Genomic DNA, 20,186 nt, shown 5'->3' with positions numbered 1-20,186 from the left:
TGTCTGTGGCAGAGTGGTTTGGAGATAGTGTTGCGACACCCAGGGTCGCTGGTTTGAATTTCAGCCTTGGCATGAGTGTTCTTTGTGAATATCGCTTGATCAATTTCATCATATCATCTCTCATCTTCGTCTTCGCAATTGTTCGAAAGTGGTAAAAAAATCGAATATAAGAAGCGAAAGCAATCATCAATCTCTCAAAATTACTACACTGGTGAAAACAATTAAAGGGACAAATGGTTTTTAATGCAAAAACAAAAGATAACAACGAAATAACGCCAAACGTGGCCACAATATCATCCCAGAACAAAACAATAGATGAGAAAACAAACATGGGTACAACCGCCACCCATGAAAACCAAAAATGCCAAATGTCCAGCACAGCAGCTGACCGACGCTCTGTCAGTGAGGCCAAAAAAACATGTCTAATAGGGCGTATGATCGCCCCGTACAGCAATACAACTCTGGTATCAGCGATGCATACTGTGTACGAGGGTCCTTAACCATTCCTGTGGCAACCGCACCCACTCTTGCACTAAGGCACACTTGAGCTCAGCGATGGTTGTTGGAGCTGATTGGAGGGTTGCAATTGAGCGTCCAAGGGCGTTCCATACGTGTTCTATGGGATTAAGGTCAGGGGACATCGCAGGCCACGGCAATCGTTGAATATCCTCTGATTGAAGGTATTCATCCACCAACTGCGCCCTATGTGGACGGGCGTTGTCGTCCATAAACATGAACTGCGGTCCATATGCTCCGCGGAAAAGTCGCACGTAGGGTGCAAGGATCTCGTCCCTGTATCGCTGACCTGTCAGAGAACCTCTATCGAACACATGAAGGTCCATACGCCCGTCTGCCATGATGCCTGCCCACACCATCACACCCCCTCCGCCATAGTGGTCCTTTTCGACAATGTTTGAGGGCCGATATCGACTCCCCGTTTCTCGCCAGATGAGAACACGTCTTGAGTCGCTGTTCAGACTGAATCGCGACTCATCACTGAAGAGAATGCGCCCCCAATCATTATCCGTCTAATACAGGTGTTCTCTGCTCCATGATAACCGGGCCCATTTGTGCTGCACAGACAAAGGGATGCACACTACAGGGCGCCTCGCATACAACCCACCTTCATGCAGTCTCTGGGCGACTGTTATGCGTGAAATTGATGTCCCTGTTGCATTATACAGGTTTCGAGACAGCTGTGTTGCTGTCGCGGACCTATCCCTCTTGGCGAGAAGTCTCAAATAACGGTCTTCAGCCGGCGTTGTAGCCCTTTTGCGGCCTTGACCACGTCGGCGGACCACTGTTCCTGTCTCTGTGAACCGTTTCCACAGCGTGGACACCACATTTCTCGGAACCCCGAGATCCCTACAACAGGTTGCCTGTGATTGGCCTGCCTCGAGTCTTCCAACTATCCTCCATCTTGTGGACTCATCTAAACGATGCCGACTCGCCATACTAACGATGGGTAAACACAGAAATTCAAAACACACGGATTGCTCAATGCTACGGTGTTTCACAACGTACTTCGGCTCCGATCCACGCCGAGCAACTGGGTACCTCTACACACACGCGATCACAGCGCCACCGCCGTACGACGTCATCGACAACTGCGTGGCACGGTTTGTGCGCAACACACGTAGCTATCGTCTGCTCCCTTCTTTGCTTCTCGCCGTTCCATATTTTTATTTTCTTTTAACAAATACCATTTGTCCCTTTAATTGTTTTCACCAGTGTAAATAACCTTTTACTATTTGTATTTTCCTATGAGAACTGACATGCTGAAAGCAAGGGGTGGCGCCGCTAGATGGCTCTCAAAGATTTAAGAGAATCATATCATCAAAGAAAAAAATGTATCTATTCGCCAAAATTATGTCCCGAATACGAAATTGCTTAGATCTTGTCCCACTTAAAGAGGAGGCGGCACCAACAGGGAAAGGGGAGGTAGAATTTGTTACGGCTTATTTAAAATCCAATTTGTCCACATTCTGGTTCATCCTATCTACATATATTAGCTAAATTTAGAGATAAAAATAAAATGAATATGGATAGATGATGATAGATATAATTTTTTCTTTGATGATATAATGTTCTTAAACCTTTGAGAGCCATCTAGCGGCGCCACCCCTTGCTTCTTGTTGTTATTGTTTAACGTGTGAAGTGAATATGCTAAAAATTGTACGTGGGATTATAAGTGCGACGTTCTTGCACACACGTTTAAATCCATGAATTTCCCATTTACTTGGTCTGGAAAACCTGGAAACGTCAGTGAATTGTGTTTTTTATAAAATATTAAACATCCTGAGTAAGAATGCGTCAGGTCTCATGCAAACAGAGAATATGTTTGTGGCACACACAATCACCCTACACCGGGTCGAGTTTCAAGGTCATGGACAAGGTCCATTTCGTTGAGGGGTGGGATGGTTCTACTTCCATAAACTTAGGCTTCGTCCATGTAAATGTTCATGAAGAACCATGGTAAATGATTTAAAGAAATATTGAGGAATTGTCTCGTGGCGAGAGAATCTCCATAGCAACTGCACTTAATTCAGAGTATTCTTGTATGATTCCGATAAATATTTCATGTATGTGACGACTGGCCAAAAAAAGCAATTACCAATTTTAACATCATGATTTCTTATTACAAAATCACGCGTTAATAATTGTAAGTTGTATATTGTGTAATTTTACATTTGTATTTTCAGTGCCTTGGTTGCCAAACGTACAGAAGCATCGGAGTTCGATTCTTGTATTTATCTTTTCATTAATTTCAACTAATTATACGTCATCTAATCTTACTCGTCACACATTTTACGTCACTTTTAACCAGAAGTGACGTAAATTATATAAAAAAAACTTTATTTTTAATTGCTTTAATCTAATCAGGTTCATATGCTTGTAGTGGCTTACAGGTCAACCAAATGTTGACAGTTTCATGCCCAGGAAATTAATTAGGTACTATGTGGAAATATGGACCCCAGGACACATGCATATCTGACATATGAATTCAAGGCGTATTGCAATGTTCTTGAAGTAGATTATACCTGAATTAATTATCTTCATTTATATTAATTGTGTGTTCTAAAATGAAAGCAAATTTATGTGAGGGTTGTTTACGAAATTATTATATTTCTCTTCCAGGTAAGCCACAGACAGTCAAACCATGTACAAATATCAACCACCTGAGTTTCAATTTGAGGTAAGAGTGATTTTATACTTACTACGCATACTGTGCTTACATTGTGCAGTAATTGGCAAATAAGCTTAAAAGATTGTAAAGTGAATTAGAATTTATGTTTATCATTGGAACCGGTCTAATATTAAGGGTCACGACAAGATCTCCGAAATACTACGGACCTCAATCGGCGATGCTTAAAGGGATAACGTCGAAAGATTTGTCCTGTGTTTTGAGGAAATATTTGTATTTCAATGAGCTAGTTGTTTGAAAAAGAGTTCCTGTGAATGTATTTATTTTAGACTAATAATAATAATTATTATTGCAATCATGGTTATATCCTGATCAGTTACAAGTAAATGTGTGCGTTCTTATGTAAGACAACATTCAATTAGAATCTTAGTAGCACAGGTAGTTTCAATCGCATGGCACATGTCATCAAGTGTCCGTGGCTTTGTGGAGTACACTTCGGTCTTCTCAGTATCTCCACAGACAGAAATCTAACAGTGTTAAATCGGGAGATCTGGGTGGCTAATCGACACTTCTTACTTTGCTCGAGAGAAAAATGTCTTTTCTCTGCTACTTCGTGTGCATTTTTACCTATCGCCTGGCAGGCTGTGACGAAACTAAGAACAATAGAATGCCTACACGCGCTCACACACACTGAACGTAGACATTGCAGCTACAGATACAGAAAGTCCAGTCAAGTTATCTTTATTAGTTTCTCTGGAATTAACGTTCAAAAAATGTAAACGTTAATTTGGGACACTCTGTATTTAATGGTTTTCTTTTCGTGCCTTACAAGAGCATTCAAATTAATACAATCTTAGGGGTAATCTTTGAGCATAAGTGGTGATGTATCAAGGTTACTTGAAGCAGGAGTAAATCGCCCTTCTTCTTTTTCATTGGCTGCTTCCCTGCAAGTTCTGGGTTTGAAATCCACCAATAAAAATACAAGTTTAGAAGTTGTATTGTAATCGAAACTAGAAAAGGGGGTAGTGCTGGTGAAAGCCTTGATTTGAGCTTCGTCAAACTGAAAAAATAATATTTGTGTACTGGAATTCCTGAGGCAGGCAAGTTCCATTCAAGAGTGGTTTCATTTCTCGTGGCTACCTCGAATGTCGAAAAAGAGCTAAAATTGACATGTCAACAGCGACAGGCAGGTTCAGTTGAAATTCGAGATGAGACTAGAGTTCTGGGCGACGAAGAAGGGACGATTGCAAATCAATTGAACTCTATGAAATGGAAATGGAACGGATCATCTGGTATTCAACGATCTGTCACCTGAGAGCAGCCTTCTCGAAAAGGGAAATGGCTCTCATAAAGCTGGCAGCTCCTTTCAATATTCTCCTTGGTGAAGTTTTTGGTGTCCAAGGAGCAGTGAGTGACAGTTTTACATAGTTGTTTGTATATTTCAATGGAGCTTTAAATTCTTGTGTGGATTTATCAACACTGTTACAAGTTCTAACCAGAGGCGCAACCACGATTTTGTGTCGGGGGGGGGGGAGGAAGTACCAGGATAAACGTACCAATAATAATAATGCTAATAACAATAATATTATATTGTTATTATTGATTTGCTTTATTTTACTTCGCTTATTGTGTCACTTTTGGCAAATTTGGGGATGAGTGATGATATGATGAAACATCCATGCCCAAGCGGGGATTCGAACACGGGACCAACATTATTAATATTATTATTAGTAGTAGTAGTAGAAGAAGTAGTATCAGAGACGTTATTACCCTTGAAAATTATGCAGAAAGAGGGTAAAAGTTGGTGCTAAAGCATTTGTGTTCGAAAAAACGATTTGAATTATTTTTTCAACATATTCAATATCACATTAAAAGTGGAAAACAAGCACACAAATTTTTGAAAGACAGAAAATGCTTGATAAATGCATTCCAAATAAATATTTTTTTACATTAACATGTATAACTTTCATGCACGATATATGTTTCACATATATGCAACATTGAGCGATGTGGAGACTAAATTGTGTGCGTATTCAATGTTTCATTGATACGTAACATACACCTATTTAAATACATTACACATCCAATTCATCCATCTCACCTGCGTCTGTCAAATGTGCACGCTCTGTTTCCTCCAAACGATTGATCATGCATTTAAAATAAAATCAATTAAGACAAGTCTAATTTCTCTGTCTGGTAATTTACAATGCATTACAGCAAACAAGGACAAACTGCGAGCGAAGCGAGCAAGAAAATTTTGGATCCAATTTTTTTGGAGGCTGAAATGAATAATGATTTAATAGGACGCAAATAATTTCACGGGACGCCAATGCATTCTCTCTTTTACAACTTTTGTGCCTCCCCGATGGTGTAATGGTAACATCATCGACTTTTGATCAAGGGGTACCGGGTTCGATACCCGGTGGAGGAACGTGGCACAGTGTTTCGAATCCCACTTTAACTGTAGGTCCAGTCCAGATTATCGTTTCTGTGCGGAAAGTGGACTTAAAACCACAAATCAATCAATCAATTTTACAGCTTATTTTCATTTAGATCGGCACCCAGCAACTGATCTGAACTTGAGAAGGCTAAGAAAAGGAGGCAATGCGAGCGAAGCGTGCAAGAAAATTTTACGAAAGGTGTTTTTATTTGCATAAAATTTGAAGTTGTGGGAGGTGATTGCCTCCTGCAGGCCCCCCCTGTGGTTGCGCCACTGGTTGTAACGTGCTGATGTTAGACGTCCGAATGTGCCCAGACGTCCCGTATTAGCCGGAACAGTACTCTTTTTCGAGTGTCTGTCCAGATTCTTTGGGATGTAAAAATGGAGACAAAAACTCCCTTCTTGTTACAACGACTTATCGGCAGAGAATTACTACGTAATGCAAGAAATATTGGGAGAATGGAAGCTGCGGAATACGCAATCTAGCGATTTCATTCAAATTATTTTTAATACTTTGAGAATCGTTAATGTACCCTTATGTATAAACTGTAATGATAAATGATCATGATAATGCAGTAGAACTATACACTGGAAGCAGAAACTTGAAATAAGTTCATTTTCAATCTTTAAATTAGTGTATTTAGTTGCCTCTTTAAGTGCCTTTGTAAGGAACTATTTTAATCATTTATGGTGCCTATTTGCCTGCCTATTTCAGAGGTTTATAGTGCCTAGAAATCCGCACACCACCTCCGCAAATGACCGAGATCATGAATATGTGGAGCCCTATCTCCATACCCATGCCCTATGTACCTTCACGGAATTGTTCAGGGACAGCTTCACCTTTACAGTTTTGATAGCTTACGTAACTAAACGGAACATATCATCGTCTTAATATAACATTACCTTTAAGCTAGTAAAATGAAGATTGGGGTTGAAGAGTTGTAGGTAGCAACATTTTGAGCCTACTACCCCCTTTTTGGGATATCATGGTAATAATAATTTTTAGACGAACGCTTTGAAATAAGTATAAGCTGTGACTGTATATCTCGATTACAGCACAAGTCAATATTTCTCGTTTTCATTGTAAACTTTAAATGTGCTTGTTGCAGTTGATGTACAGTGTTAAAATAACGTTCGTTTTCTATCCATGTTAAGTTTATAAGGTTAATGTGCTTGGCAACATTGACGTTACAATAGTAACCAAAATAACAGTTCGTGAGCAGATGATAAAACGTTGCTATCAAAACGTGATTTGTTGCGTTTTCTTTCCTAGAAATATCCAGGTAATTGCAAATGTAGTTCTGTTATCAGCACACTGATGTTTCGCTTTATTTTGGCAAATCTTAGACAGTATTCTTCAGTGTAATAAAGGTACACGTATAATTAATCATCAATGTTAACAGCACAAAGCAGAGGCTTGTTCATTGACTCCCATAAACTCTTAACGGTCCCAAACTGGGGTCCACTGAATTTTCATTTTCACCCTTTGTATGCAACTCTTGTAGATGCCTACACACAGGGTGTTTCACTTCCTCTCGGCCCCTGATTTTCACTTATAAAAATCAAACTATTGATCATAATGTAATGCAATTTGCTACGGAGATACCTTAGTGTATGAGAAGCATGGTGACGTCACAGCCAGGGTTGGAAGTTGTCGCCATTAGTATCAATGCATGCCTGCACACGTTCTTTCCAGTTCCTTCAGCAAATATTGAATGGAAGACTTTGCAGGCTGTTTTCGGACCCCAAACTGAGAAATAAATTGTTGCTGGAACGCTTTTATGCACTCCATTTGTCCAGAATATGCGAGCGATAGACACACGCTGTTTCAATGAGTACCGACTCATAACTGTACTGATTTGTTATTGTACTGTAATCACGAACCACTGATTGAAAACATGAACTTTCATCCGAACCCGAACAAACATGAACCACTTATCAGGTGCGTTACAACAGCACTTAGACTGAAAGCACACGTCCGTACGATTGGCACTTAACGGCAGAAACACCCAGATGCACGCGCATGCCCACGCAAGGACTAGAGAGACTGTGGCACCATCTCCAATGACGTCACCTGTATTTTCCCTTTCCCATACACTCTGCCACGGGGTGCCTGAGGAATCGGCCCCCTTGGTGCCCCGTTTCTGACACGTTGGAAGGCTACGCGAAAGTTTAGAACATTTAATAGCTCGGAGCATTGGTTATCATGCCTAATCAGCTTACATGCGAAAATGAAGATTTCCAATCGAAAATATTTAAATGCCACCTTCCCCGTGATAATGAAGATATAGCTCGTAATTTACCTTAAAATTGCACTTATTTCTCGTAGTTTTACCTGCGTAAAAAGACTTAATAGTAGAAACAGTAGTTTCCACAAAAGCCATATTTCTATTTCTTAACAACGATACGACAACGGCATCTTTAAATTCCTACAACAAATGGTGAACAAGAAATATATCATAATAAAAAATGGATGTATGTGTGTATGTTTGTTCCGGCATAACTCTCGAACGCCTTGAGCAATTTCAACTAAACTTGGTACACATATAACTTGCAACCTGGAATGAAATACTGTCGGGGTAAGAAACCCCTGGCGTCTCTAGGGGTGGGAGTGGTAAGGGGATAACATGTAAAAATAATCGAAAACGACCCATATTAGTGTAAATCAATAATTTTCGGGGTCGCTAAGATGAATAGTGACACTCCCAATGCCGTTGAACTCCAAGTTCATCACCTATCGGCATGGAAGGTTAGAGAGGGGGTGAAAAATAAAATGTCACGAATGATCTACGTTAGTGTCGAATCCACACTGTAAAACATATTGGTGTTAAAACGACACAGGTCTCTGGAGGTCTACACCACATTCTGGTCAACATTTAACCTCAGAGGTGTCAAAAAGGTGTTGACTGCAACCATTTGTCTGTGTTATTTCAACACCGGTGAAGTTAAATGTTGACCAAAATGTGGTGTAGACCGCCTGAAACCACTGTCTGAGTCGCTCGCATTGGGGCCTTATGGTTTTGTATTCTTCAAAAGTTACTACTTGCTTACAACGGATTTTGCATGTTGTTTCTAATGTGGTTGGGACTCTTGCACATGACCTTGACAATACGCCGTTTGCAGCAACAGTGTGAGTCTGGCAGGCATTGTTGTAAGAGAGGTGTGCGTTGTCCTTTGAAATGTCGTTTCCAAATACGTAAGTATAAGAGTAATTAATTCATTTATATGCATGTCATGCAATTTTTTTCTAACTGGAGTACATTTAGGAAGCACCCTATGCAATTTACTTGTTAATTTTTCATTAATTAATTACGTTAAAAACTTGAAAAATGTGCTGCCCCAAGAATGGGGCAGTGGGCACGTTAGGGTATATCGATATTTATAATCATATGTCCCAACAATGGGGCGCTGAGCACTGACGGTTACGTGTTTTGCTGCAATGATAGTCTATGCCGTCCTTTTATTTTTACATTTTACATCGATACATATGGATTTCTTACACTCTTTAAATGGCAACCTTAAAACCTACATTATCTGCTAAAGTTTACTTTCATATGTATGGTAATCAATATCTCACTACTCTATTTCTGTTGTTTTTCTCACTTTTCAACTTCTACGATTTAGAAAAAAGTATTTATCCACATGTATGTATAATACATAGACTGTGTGTGTTCTGGTAGATTATTTGTAGATTTGATTTTATTTGCAGATTCTGAAAGGGTTATACACCTGCCCTTCAGAAAATCATATGCTGATGGCCGTGTGCAAGAACGAAGATCAAATTTTAAACTCGGATCGGGAAAGGATCACTGGGAAATTCCATTGCACGAAGACGGTTCAATACTTGATCGCGATCTAGGAACATCAAAACGAGTTTATCTTCTGATCGGCCACTCGCTACCGGTTTGGTGTCTGATCCTGGTTCACGATACTGACGCTTCGACTGCAGGCACTTGTTTTTTAATATAAAAAGAGCGGAAAGTGATATCGAGGGCGTGCAAACGCTAGAGATGTTGGATGTACAATGCTGATAATTCGAGAACTGTGTAAACTAAAAACTGCCAAAATAATAATAATAATTTGTGGTTCTGTGGTGCAAAGTCGCAATGTTTCTGAATACTCTACTTTCTATCCGAGAACACAAAACATATATAAATGTCATATATACGAGCAAGTGCAAGGTAAATTAGAACAGAGCAATGTTACGATATTGCTACATGGTGTTGGAAATATGATTGTACAAATTTACGAAAATACATGTTACGGGATATTTGCACGACAAGACAATATTAATATATAAGAATTAAGAAATAAAAAAATTCAAATACTTACCACAGTACAGTAATAAATAATAATAATATATCTTTATTGAGCGGGCGAGGTTCAGCGTACGTACGCTGTTCTCTCAAAATCGAATGCATTTCGTAAGGCATGAAAAAGTCCCGTAGAAGAAGGTTCTCCTTCTCCTTTTGTGTTGTGCCGTCAGTTCTTTTTTAATATTATTTCTTTTTACACTCTACTACATCCTTGTACTCGTCAAAAAGGTTGATCAGTACATCTCTCAAATTCAGAGAAGTTTACAGCCCGAATTATTTTCTTCTCCAACATGTTGATACTTTAACACATCAAACTACTCTGTGGGGTTCTTGATTGTCACTTGTTTTAGCCAACCCATCAGGTATAGCCTTACAAATTAATCTCGGATCAGTTGAACGGAATCTCGTGAACGTCGTTTTTCGTTGGTGCAATGCAAATTCTTTAAACGAAGTTCATTTAGAGTGGATTAAAATTGAGCTCGTTCATCTGAACTTCGAATTAATCGGCGTTGGTGCACGCGGCCATGAGTGACGAGGAAAGTGGTGATGAATGCGGAGATACGAATCATTTTTCAGGGAATCAACTTCAAGTAGAGGGAGAACTTTGGACTACAGGCAAGACAGAAAATGTTGTTGAGGAAGTAACTATTGGTGTTGCTGATCTCGTTAATGATCCGTGTGTTTCTCTACAGGCGAAGCTGATCGTTTTGATGTCCCTGGTACTTCCAGCCAAACTGGCATTTAGGCAGTTTCGGGAACACCTATTCCGGATGAGCTTTTGCGATCGCCAGCAATTTTAGATGAAGATCCATCAGTTTTATCACAATCAAAGAAAGCGAAGAAAAGAAGTGAATGAAACCAAGGCGAGTAAGAAAAACACATTCTTATTGGAGGTTCACCAGGCCATAGGTGGATAAATGATGATTTATTAATATCTCCAGAACGAGATTGGAAAAGGGCAGATGTTACGAACACAGACAGGTCTCCTGTTGACATTTTGCGATGTTTTGGAATGATCAATTAATTAATATGATTGTCACTGAGTCGAAAAGTAAGCCGTGTTCTAAGGTAATCATGGTTTGTATGTTGATCAAAGTACTATTAGGCTTTTGATTGCTGTTTGTATGAAGAAATCGTACTGGCAGCTTGTTCTATTTCTGCTAAGTTGCAGTGTGGACAATGATTACTAGTTATACAAAATGACTCCAGCAGGGAAAGAAGTTTTCGAATTTTAGGTATCATAATGAACATTATGCAGTGCTACCTTGGAAGATACAGTAATCGTCCTGGTATAGGTAGACCTCTGAAAATGACAAAAAGGAGAGTCCCAGATGACTTGCGTTTCGATTGGAAAGACAAATGATAATTTCAAATCGAACGCCGATTCGATGTGCATTGTGCGATAAGAACGCAACAAAAAGTGCAACAAATATCATATTTTTACAACTCAAATTAGTTTAAAAAGTTTCACAATTAGCATATGCACATCATCCACATTCCTGTACTTATTAAAACATAAATGTTAAAATTATAATGCTTTCTGCTTGCTTTTAAAAATAAATATAACTAAGAACGAGAAATAAAATTGGTTTCAGTAACATGTAGCCTCCAGTGCTAAGCACCCCATTTTTGGGGCAGTGTGTTTTTGGAAAATGAAATGTCAAAACAAAAAGTTGTCACTTTTTGCATCAACTCAACACAAAGAGTGAGTGCTGTCAAGTTAAACAATTTTTTAACTAAAAAGAAAAGTTGGGTTAACACCAGTGTTTTTTTCAGTGCACAGTGCATAGTTTTCGGAGTCTCTAAGCCCATTGGTGACATTCACGATGACATTTACATGTAAATAACATTAATTACATTTCACACTATAGTTAGGATTCATTATTTTCCTGTCTAATAGAAGATTGGGATAAATTAATACCAGAAACATCAGCTAGTATATCATAATACTGATTTTATTCTGTTTAATTTTATATTTGTTGTATATTTTTGGAGAAGTCCTGTATTCAACCGTTCACAATATAAATTATATAAATAATGAAAATAAAAATATATTTTTTTAATATTTATCTTGAAACTATGTACAAAGAGAAAAATATGATCTCCATTTGAACTTGAACAATAAATACCCTTAAAGAAAGCTTTCTTTTATATTTTATAAAAGGGAAACAACTGGTTACCTCATTTTGAGTTCAATGGCGTCCTTCATCTTCACAATTGATCATTGCAAACATGAATGAAGTTCTGAAATGCTATTTCTTCCCTTGGTGCGAGTTGTGAAATATTTGATTATGAGCTAAAAGTTGGCAACACTGGAGATGAACTTCAATTTCTACTTCCGGAGCTTAATCTCTGATGTCAGGTCCAGTTCCGATTTGGCTGAGATAGCTCATAACTTCTGACAGCTGATTCTCGTATATCGGAGAGGACCCTGCTAAGAGCAATGTCCATCATTTATAATTTCTCTCTCTCAACTGTCCAAGACTTTCTTAGAACTAGAAGTGCGGAGTTAATTGGCTCCTTTGTCATATCTGTTTCTAATAGCATCGCAAGATAGATGGAAGTGTTAAGAATGAAACATTTGCAATTAGAAACTGCAGGTCGGAAAAAGCTTCAAGATAGGTGGACAAATGGTATTGTCTTTGTCTAGCCCGTTTCGTCGAAACGAAGTAGGGTACTACATAGAACCACTTTCGCCCGCTCGTACTCATTCGAGTATCCCACGCTCGAGCGTTTACAATGAAATGTAATTTTTATGTGACAATAATCGTAGACACATGTCCTGGCAGTTTCAGCCCACAATCATCTGTCTCATTTTCACTTAAGTTTCAATTTCACTGCACCTTCCACCACACGATCCATATTTGAGTGCTCACTATATGCACGTTAAACTGGCTTGTTTAATGCATACAAACCCTGAAGTAAGCGCACAGTGAAAGATTTCCGCCTTAAAAGTCTACTTATTTGCTATGGGGCAGCTATGCTATTCGAATGTACAGATACAACACTGTTCCAGATTATGCGAGTTTATTTACATAATGTGCAAGCACAATTAAACTACATAAATAAAGTTTGTCCGACGATAAACTCGCTGAAAGAAAAACTTTGTCTTCTCACTTAGGCCAGTTTGATGAATATTCGTTTAACTAATTAATAATGAACTAAATATGTACACTGGTCGACAATTGCTAAGGAACAAACACATATTGACCCATATCTTTTTCATACACAACTCCGTGTCAGTTTGTTGCCAGAAAGAGACCAGTAGAGATCAGAATGGGCGCAACAATCCATTTCTGCCCTGTACTGGTTTCTTTCTGACAACAAACTGACACGGAGTTGTGTATGAAAAAGATATGGGTCAATATGTGTTTGTTCCTTGGCAATTGTCGACCAGTATATTTTGGCTGTCAAGTCACTTCTTCACGTAGTATAGAAGAGAAAGATGATGAACAGAATATAATTGAGTGAGTGAGTGCAAGATCGGAACTTAAAACATTACGGAAAGTACTTATTCTTCTCCTCCATATCGTGGTTCCTCGGACACCTTCACAAAGTGTCTAACTTGAGGAGAACAACTTCCTCTCCTTTTGTCAGAATCCGAAATGCGCTGCCTCAAGGGTTGCGAGGTCGCACCGAGGCTTCCTTATTACGTCATTCCGTAACCGATTCTATTGACCTCTGGTGGCAAAATTATTAATGATTCCATCAATCTGGCACACATGAAACAGAGATTAAAACAAGATGACGGCTCCGCACGCACCACGGTCCATAACTACCACAGACAAATTACGGTTATACGTGTACTTCTGAAATTCGAGTGTATATCGCTCGTTTTGCCTGTTCGAGCGCTATTCGCTCAAGCGAAGAAGCTCTTGAGTCCGTACGCTCTCTCCAAGGTCGTATCTCTGGAGCAAGGCCGTACATAGCGTCATAGAAGCAGGGGCCAGAGAGTGACCAGTACACGCTGCTCGAAGGTTGGTAACCGCAATCGCTTCCCCCCCCCCCTCCACGCAATGCTGTTCCCTCTCACGTGTTCAGTGGTGGAGCCGTCTCGCGACGCTACTTGCGCAGAGACTTCTTTTCGTTCCTTTGCTCCAGAGATATCCGAGAGAGAGCATATCGTTCGCCCTTGCGATCTTTTTGGCTCTCGAGCGAAATGCTCTCCCTGCAGATCTCTAATACGAAGTGGTTGAAAATATGTCTACTGTATTTTTTCTTCCTGTTCTTGTAATTATATATATTTTTTACATTTTATATTTGTTTTCAGATATTTTTAGTGCATCAATTGACACGTTAAAAGCTTAATTAAGGTGTCTTTGAAATTATCGTGCCCGATATTCTCAACTGAAGCAATTATAATGATTCACACATCGTTAGTAACATATACAGGTGAGCCAAAAGTCTTAGGCCAGTCGAATAAAGTAAGAAATACACGACAGACAGGAATGAAATGTTCCTACACACGTTAGGCGAGGGGGAAAATGCCATAGACCCCACCGCGATCCCGGCGGCCATCTTGAAATCCGCCATCTTGGATTCAACTTCTAAATTTCAAATTGGAATTGGGGTGTGATACATCACCTAGCACTATAATTTACTCAGGAATTCATATCTGTGGTTGTTTTTTGTCTATCTCGAACTTCGAGATTTTCCATGAAAGACACATATCACTTGCCTCGTACAACGTATGTTCCACATGCTGCCCATGATGTTCAATTGTCAATGTCAATCTGTGCTCCCACTTTGCATCAACTCTGGACAACACAACACGCTGGATAGAGGCCAAGGCTTCATGGATTCGGCTCTTAAGGTGCTCAATAGTCCTTATCTTGACTGAGTAAACCATCACCTTCACGTGACCCTATAGATAAAAATCTAAGGGAATCAGATCAGGCGATCATGGGGGCACTCGACATGTCCTCTTGTTCTCTGCGTCCAATCCATTTCCTAGGAAATTGCTTATGCAGAAAAGGCCTCACATTCTCTCCATAATGAGACGGAACCCCGTCCTGTTGGAAGAATGTGGGAAAACTACCGTCCTCTGATAACAGTGATGGAAACACATCCTCCTGCAGTAATTGGAGATATGTCAGCCATATAATTTTGGCATGGTTAATACACGAAGAAGATATTTAAGCTTGAAAGATCCATAGTAATAATGGGAAAACACAACTGTGAACAAACTGTATTGAAGCTGATTTAAAAGTGTATGTGTAGCTATCGTGTATTGTATAGTAGGGAATGGTAAAATTCCCTGTGCACATAGTAGTAATGCACCCCTTTTCAGTCCGATAAATCAATTGATTGGAAAAGATCGATCAAAGATCAATTGATGACGCAGCAGTTTTTTTTGATGACGTCATAAAAGGGGCGGGGCTTATTTTGTAAGGTTGAATTTGATTGGTCGTGACGTCATAAATGGGCGGGGCTTATTTTGTAAGGAGCGTTTTGATTGGTTGAGGGAATTCGGGTTTATCCCGCGGGAGTTTCCGGTGCCTGAAAACAGATGGCGTTGATGAGTCAGAAAGTCTGGGGTGGGGAGGAGGAAAAGTACGCGGTGACGGTTGGTTTTCTCGGAATTGGAGTACGTGTTTTCGGGGTCTGAAAACAGATGGCGTTGATGAGTCAGAAAGTCTGGGTTGGGAGGAGGAAAAGTAGGCGACGCGGTGACGGTTGGTTTTCTGGTAATTGGAGTACGTGTTTCCGGTGTCTGAAAACAGATGGCGTTGATGAGTCAGAAATTCTGGGAATTTGGGTGTTTCCGTTGTTTGAAGAGAGATGGCGTTCATGAGTCATTGTTGGGAGGAGGTGTTTTTCTCGGGCGGCCGTTGATGAGTTTGAAATTCCAGGAATTGGGTGTGGTCTGAAACATACCCGAACATGTTTTAGATTGATGAGTCATTCTGGGGAGGAGATGTTTTTCTCGGGCGGCCGTTGATGAATTTGAGTGATGGAGAAACGGCAAAAAGAGAAAAAGGAGAGAGAGCGTCTAGATGTAAAGAAAATAAATAGAGTAAAAAAAGTAGGTTTCACGGAGGGGGTGACTGTGCATAGTGTACCAGGGCAGGAAGAAGATAGGAGAGGCACGTGGGCGTTGGATGCTCTGCGCAAAACAATGCGCGCCGAATATAATTCGAAAATACGTCACGGAGACAGTACTATATAAAAAGAAAAATTGTGTACGTACCGCAGAACTGTTGATCGAAGCCTACCGACCGGAGATCATAACCGAGACTGACACATCTGTTGCGAGAGTGAAGAAAATTGAAAAGGTAAGAGACAAATATTTAGTTTTAATGTTCTACCTAGATCAATGCAAACCGCTGGTCAAAGACTATCATCACCTTCACACAGTGAGAATCGTAAACATAAATACATCTTTCTTTTGAAGCAGACAACTTGAAAGGTGTGAAAATAAAAACGGTACCTGTGTCATCAACAGTTTAATCCAGAAGAGGATGACGTTTAACAGTGATCGATGGTGGGGGTCGGCTCCCGGTCCTCTTCTGCTGGGGGTGGAATATATATATCCAACAAAATCAATAAGCATTGCAGTCTACTAGAGATACACATAAAAAACACAAGATGGAACCAGAAAACCGCTACAACATTGATAACAACATGGATGTCGTTATTCGAGGTACTTTCACCAACACTGAATTGATTTTGAGACATGAAAAAAATTACATTGTCCTAAATAGCGATGAGTACCCATCATGCGTGTACAAATCAGATGCGATCTTCGACACTTACAAGAACAGATTCCCCACACGAGAAGACAGATTGAGATCTATAAACATTATAGGAGAACTTTACTTCACCTTCGAGGGCAGTGGAGAAAACATAAAAGTGGAAATCAGCAACGCCTCCGGAGAAGTCACACTAAATTTTGAACAATGGCGAAAATTTCTCTCTTACCATGAAACCCTCATGGAGGAATTCCAGCGACGACTAAATCGTAATGACTATGTGATTTTCGCTTATTGGTAGTCTACTTTTCGTCTATATAAATCTGATATATTCTTGAAATAGAAGGAGAAACAGGAGGCACCAGTTGGCGCTGCCGATTGGCTCTAGTGTCATTTCGGTTACGCATTCTGAAAAACAAAATATAAGAATTAAAATAGATTCCGTTCCATGTAGATATCGGTTAGAAAGAAAAGTTATCAGATATGTAGCACATGCTAGAATAAACAATGTTATCAGAAATAAACTGAAAAATAATTACCAGGCTCTATACCGACGGAGATTGGCGTGGAACCTTTAACATAATTAACATATTTTCTGTCTAATTTCAGATGTCGACACTCCCTCTCGGATTCAATTTGGTGTATGGCGATATTAAGGAGACATCAGCAGGTCCGGCAGAACGAAGAAACTTATGGAGTAAAACACATGGAAGACAGGTTGAAAAACACATCGGCAATTATGTGAATTTCTGTGAAGACAATGGACTGGCGGAAGAGTTATTGGCAAAATTAGAAGAGACATGTAAAGATATCGAGGTATCGGTGGACTGTTTGGTCAAAATATTTACTTACATTGTTGACAAGAAACGAGATGCGCCAGTGTTTGGCGATTTTGTAGAGAATATACAAAGAGCGCAATATGTTCCTTCCCATCTATCTTTAAGAATATGTTTCGAATTGTTGGAGGTGTTTAAAGGTGTGAGAAATGAGAAGGGTGAAAATAAGAAGACAGGGGAAACAGGGGAAAATATACATGATCGAATGATGGAAATGTTTAAGAAAAGGAAACTTAACGAGTAACTAACACATACTAATACACAAACATCTACCAGTAGTGTAACAAAATATGTAAAAATATCTAATAACCTGTAGTACGAGTTGAAATAAAAAAGTTGGTATATGTAGAAAACTTGTAATTTTTCTGTAGAAGTTCAATGTGTTAATAAAAGATTTTGTACAGAACAATATTGTTTTTGTATATAAATAGTATTATATTAGAATGCCTAACACAGGATACAAACCGTAAAAGTTTAATGAAAAAAGTACCACGAATCCTGAAATTAACTATGTTTTGATAAAAGAGGTACCGGATTCGAAACCCTCCAGACATGGTTCGAATCCTGGAATTGCCTATCTTTGCATAAAGAAAACCCGGATTCGAATCCCGCTCAGGTATGGTTGCGAATGTTGACGGAGACCCTGGATTCGAATTCTGCAATTAAATTAGGTTCCCTAAAAACATGTTTGATTCTGCTCAGGTATGGTTGTGAAATGTAAAAGGGTACTTACAACATGTAATAAATCTTGGCCATCCATGTTGCTGCCCAGATGAAAAGGAGATGAACTGGAGGGAAGGATGCCTGCAGAAGGAATTCTATCCACTTCCTTATAGAGACACACATCTGCATTTATTTTTTGCAACGTACGTTAGAAGTCTGCATATGAGATCACGACGTTTTTGTGAGGCACAACAGTTCCTTGATGAATTTCACAGAAGTTCCTTGTTCCGTGTCAGCACATGTTCTACGAACAAGACTTCCTTATAGAGACGGACATCTGGTATAATTTTTTGTAATTGATGAATTTCACAGAAGTTCCTTGTTCCGTGTCAGCACATGTTCTACGAACAAGACTTCCTTATAGAGACGGACATCTGGTATAATTTTTTGCAACGCGGTTTCCTAATTTCTTTATTTGCAATCGTAGACCCCCCTTCCGACCACTCTACTGAAAGGTCTCGGCGTGCAGATTACGAATATGTAATCAGATTCACTCTACGTCAATTAGGGGAGGAGCTAGAGGGATTTGAAGATTTCGATTTTTTCACTTTTTTTTTTTTTTTTTTTTTTTTTTTTTTTTTTTTTTTTTTTTTTTGCGAAAATTTAAAATCGCTGTAGCTCGGTTCCTAATTAAGCTAGGAGGGTGATCGATAGCTCGTCGAGCTCGGAGTGAAGTCCTCTTTCCGGTGAACCAGGTTTCATTGTTCTAGGACCGGGGGTTTCCTACTTTCTTTATTTTCAGCCGTAGACCCACCTTCCGACCACTCTAACGAAAGGTCTCGACGTGCAGATTACGAATATGTAATCAGATCCGCTCTACGCAAATTAGGGGAGGAGCTAGAACGATTTGAAACTTTCGATTTTTTTTAAACCTTTTTTTCTGCGAAAATTTAAAATCGCTGTAGCTCGGCTCCTAATTGAGCTAGGAGGGTGATCGATAGCTTGTCGGACTCGGAGTGAAGTCCTCTTTCCGGTGAACCAGATTTCATTGTTCTAGGACCGGTGGTTTCCTACTTTCTTTATTTTCAGCCGTAGACCCAACTTCCGACCACTCTAACGAAAGGTCTCGACGTGCAGATTACGAATATGTAATCAGATTCGCTCTACGTCAATTAGGGGAGGAGCTAGAGCGATTTGAAAATTTCGATTTTTGCAACTCATATGAGTCAGGAAGACATCTGCGTTGAATAACAGAATGTGTCACTGCTAAAAACCATCTTGTAAAGACGGTTAATTGATTCCGAGAATTTACATGAGCCTTCGTATCAGTCAGAAAAACATCTGCTGAAGACGTTTGACGATTTCTGAGAATTTTACATGAGTTGTCACATCTGCCAGGAAAACATCTGGTGAAGACGGTTAACTAGCCGCAGTAGAAACGTTAGGAACAGGAATAACTGCTTTGTCATGCTTGCGTATATAAAGAAAGGCGTTCTATACACAACACAGTGTTCGTGAAACAGTCATCGTACGATCATGGATGTACAGTTATCCGCTGACGATCTGTTAGCACGTTATCGTGATGGATATTACACAACACATGGACAGTTGCGGGAAGTGTTGACGATCATCGCGCAAAAAATCATCGCGGGAGAAAGTATCTCCCTAGTAGAGGAGTATGACCGTCTACTACAGACCGTGACATCATTCGTACCCGATCTTACCGGAGAAGGATGGAGAGATATTTCCGAAGAGTCGCCAGGCCCGTCATCGACACCTGATCCTGTATCCAGAGTTGCCGAGGAGAAGCAGATAGCCGTCACATCACCAGGAACTTCCAGAAACACCGCATCCGGATCAGACCCGGAACCTTTACCAGGACCGTCATGGAGACCGGACCCTTTACCCCCAGCAGAACCGTTATCCCAAAATGCTTCTGTATCAGATAGAAGAGGTAAGAAAAGAAAACGTGATACAGTGCCTCGTGAACAAATAGGGAACATAATATTACATAACATTCAAGAACGTGAATATCCCAAATTCCGTTCCAAAGGACGTCGTGTGGAATTCAGTTTCTCGCACCCTCCAGAAAAT

General features: G+C 39.8%; 1 protein-coding gene across 1 annotated transcript; it reads right to left on the bottom strand.

Annotated features, from left to right (window-relative positions):
• Positions 1–1,028: 1,028 nt before the first annotated feature.
• LOC146002990 (uncharacterized) lies at positions 1,029–1,454 on the bottom strand. Its single transcript, XM_083141146.1, has one exon. It carries the CDS (start codon positions 1,452–1,454, stop codon positions 1,029–1,031), a length of 426 nt encoding a protein of 141 aa, XP_082997272.1.
• Positions 1,455–20,186: the final 18,732 nt, after the last annotated feature.

This window comes from Lepisma saccharinum, chromosome 19, assembly GCF_977018435.1.
Source record: "Lepisma saccharinum chromosome 19, izLepSacc3.1, whole genome shotgun sequence".
Taxonomy (NCBI): domain Eukaryota; kingdom Metazoa; phylum Arthropoda; class Insecta; order Zygentoma; family Lepismatidae; genus Lepisma; species Lepisma saccharinum.
This window is presented reverse-complemented; position numbering and strand designations above follow the sequence as displayed.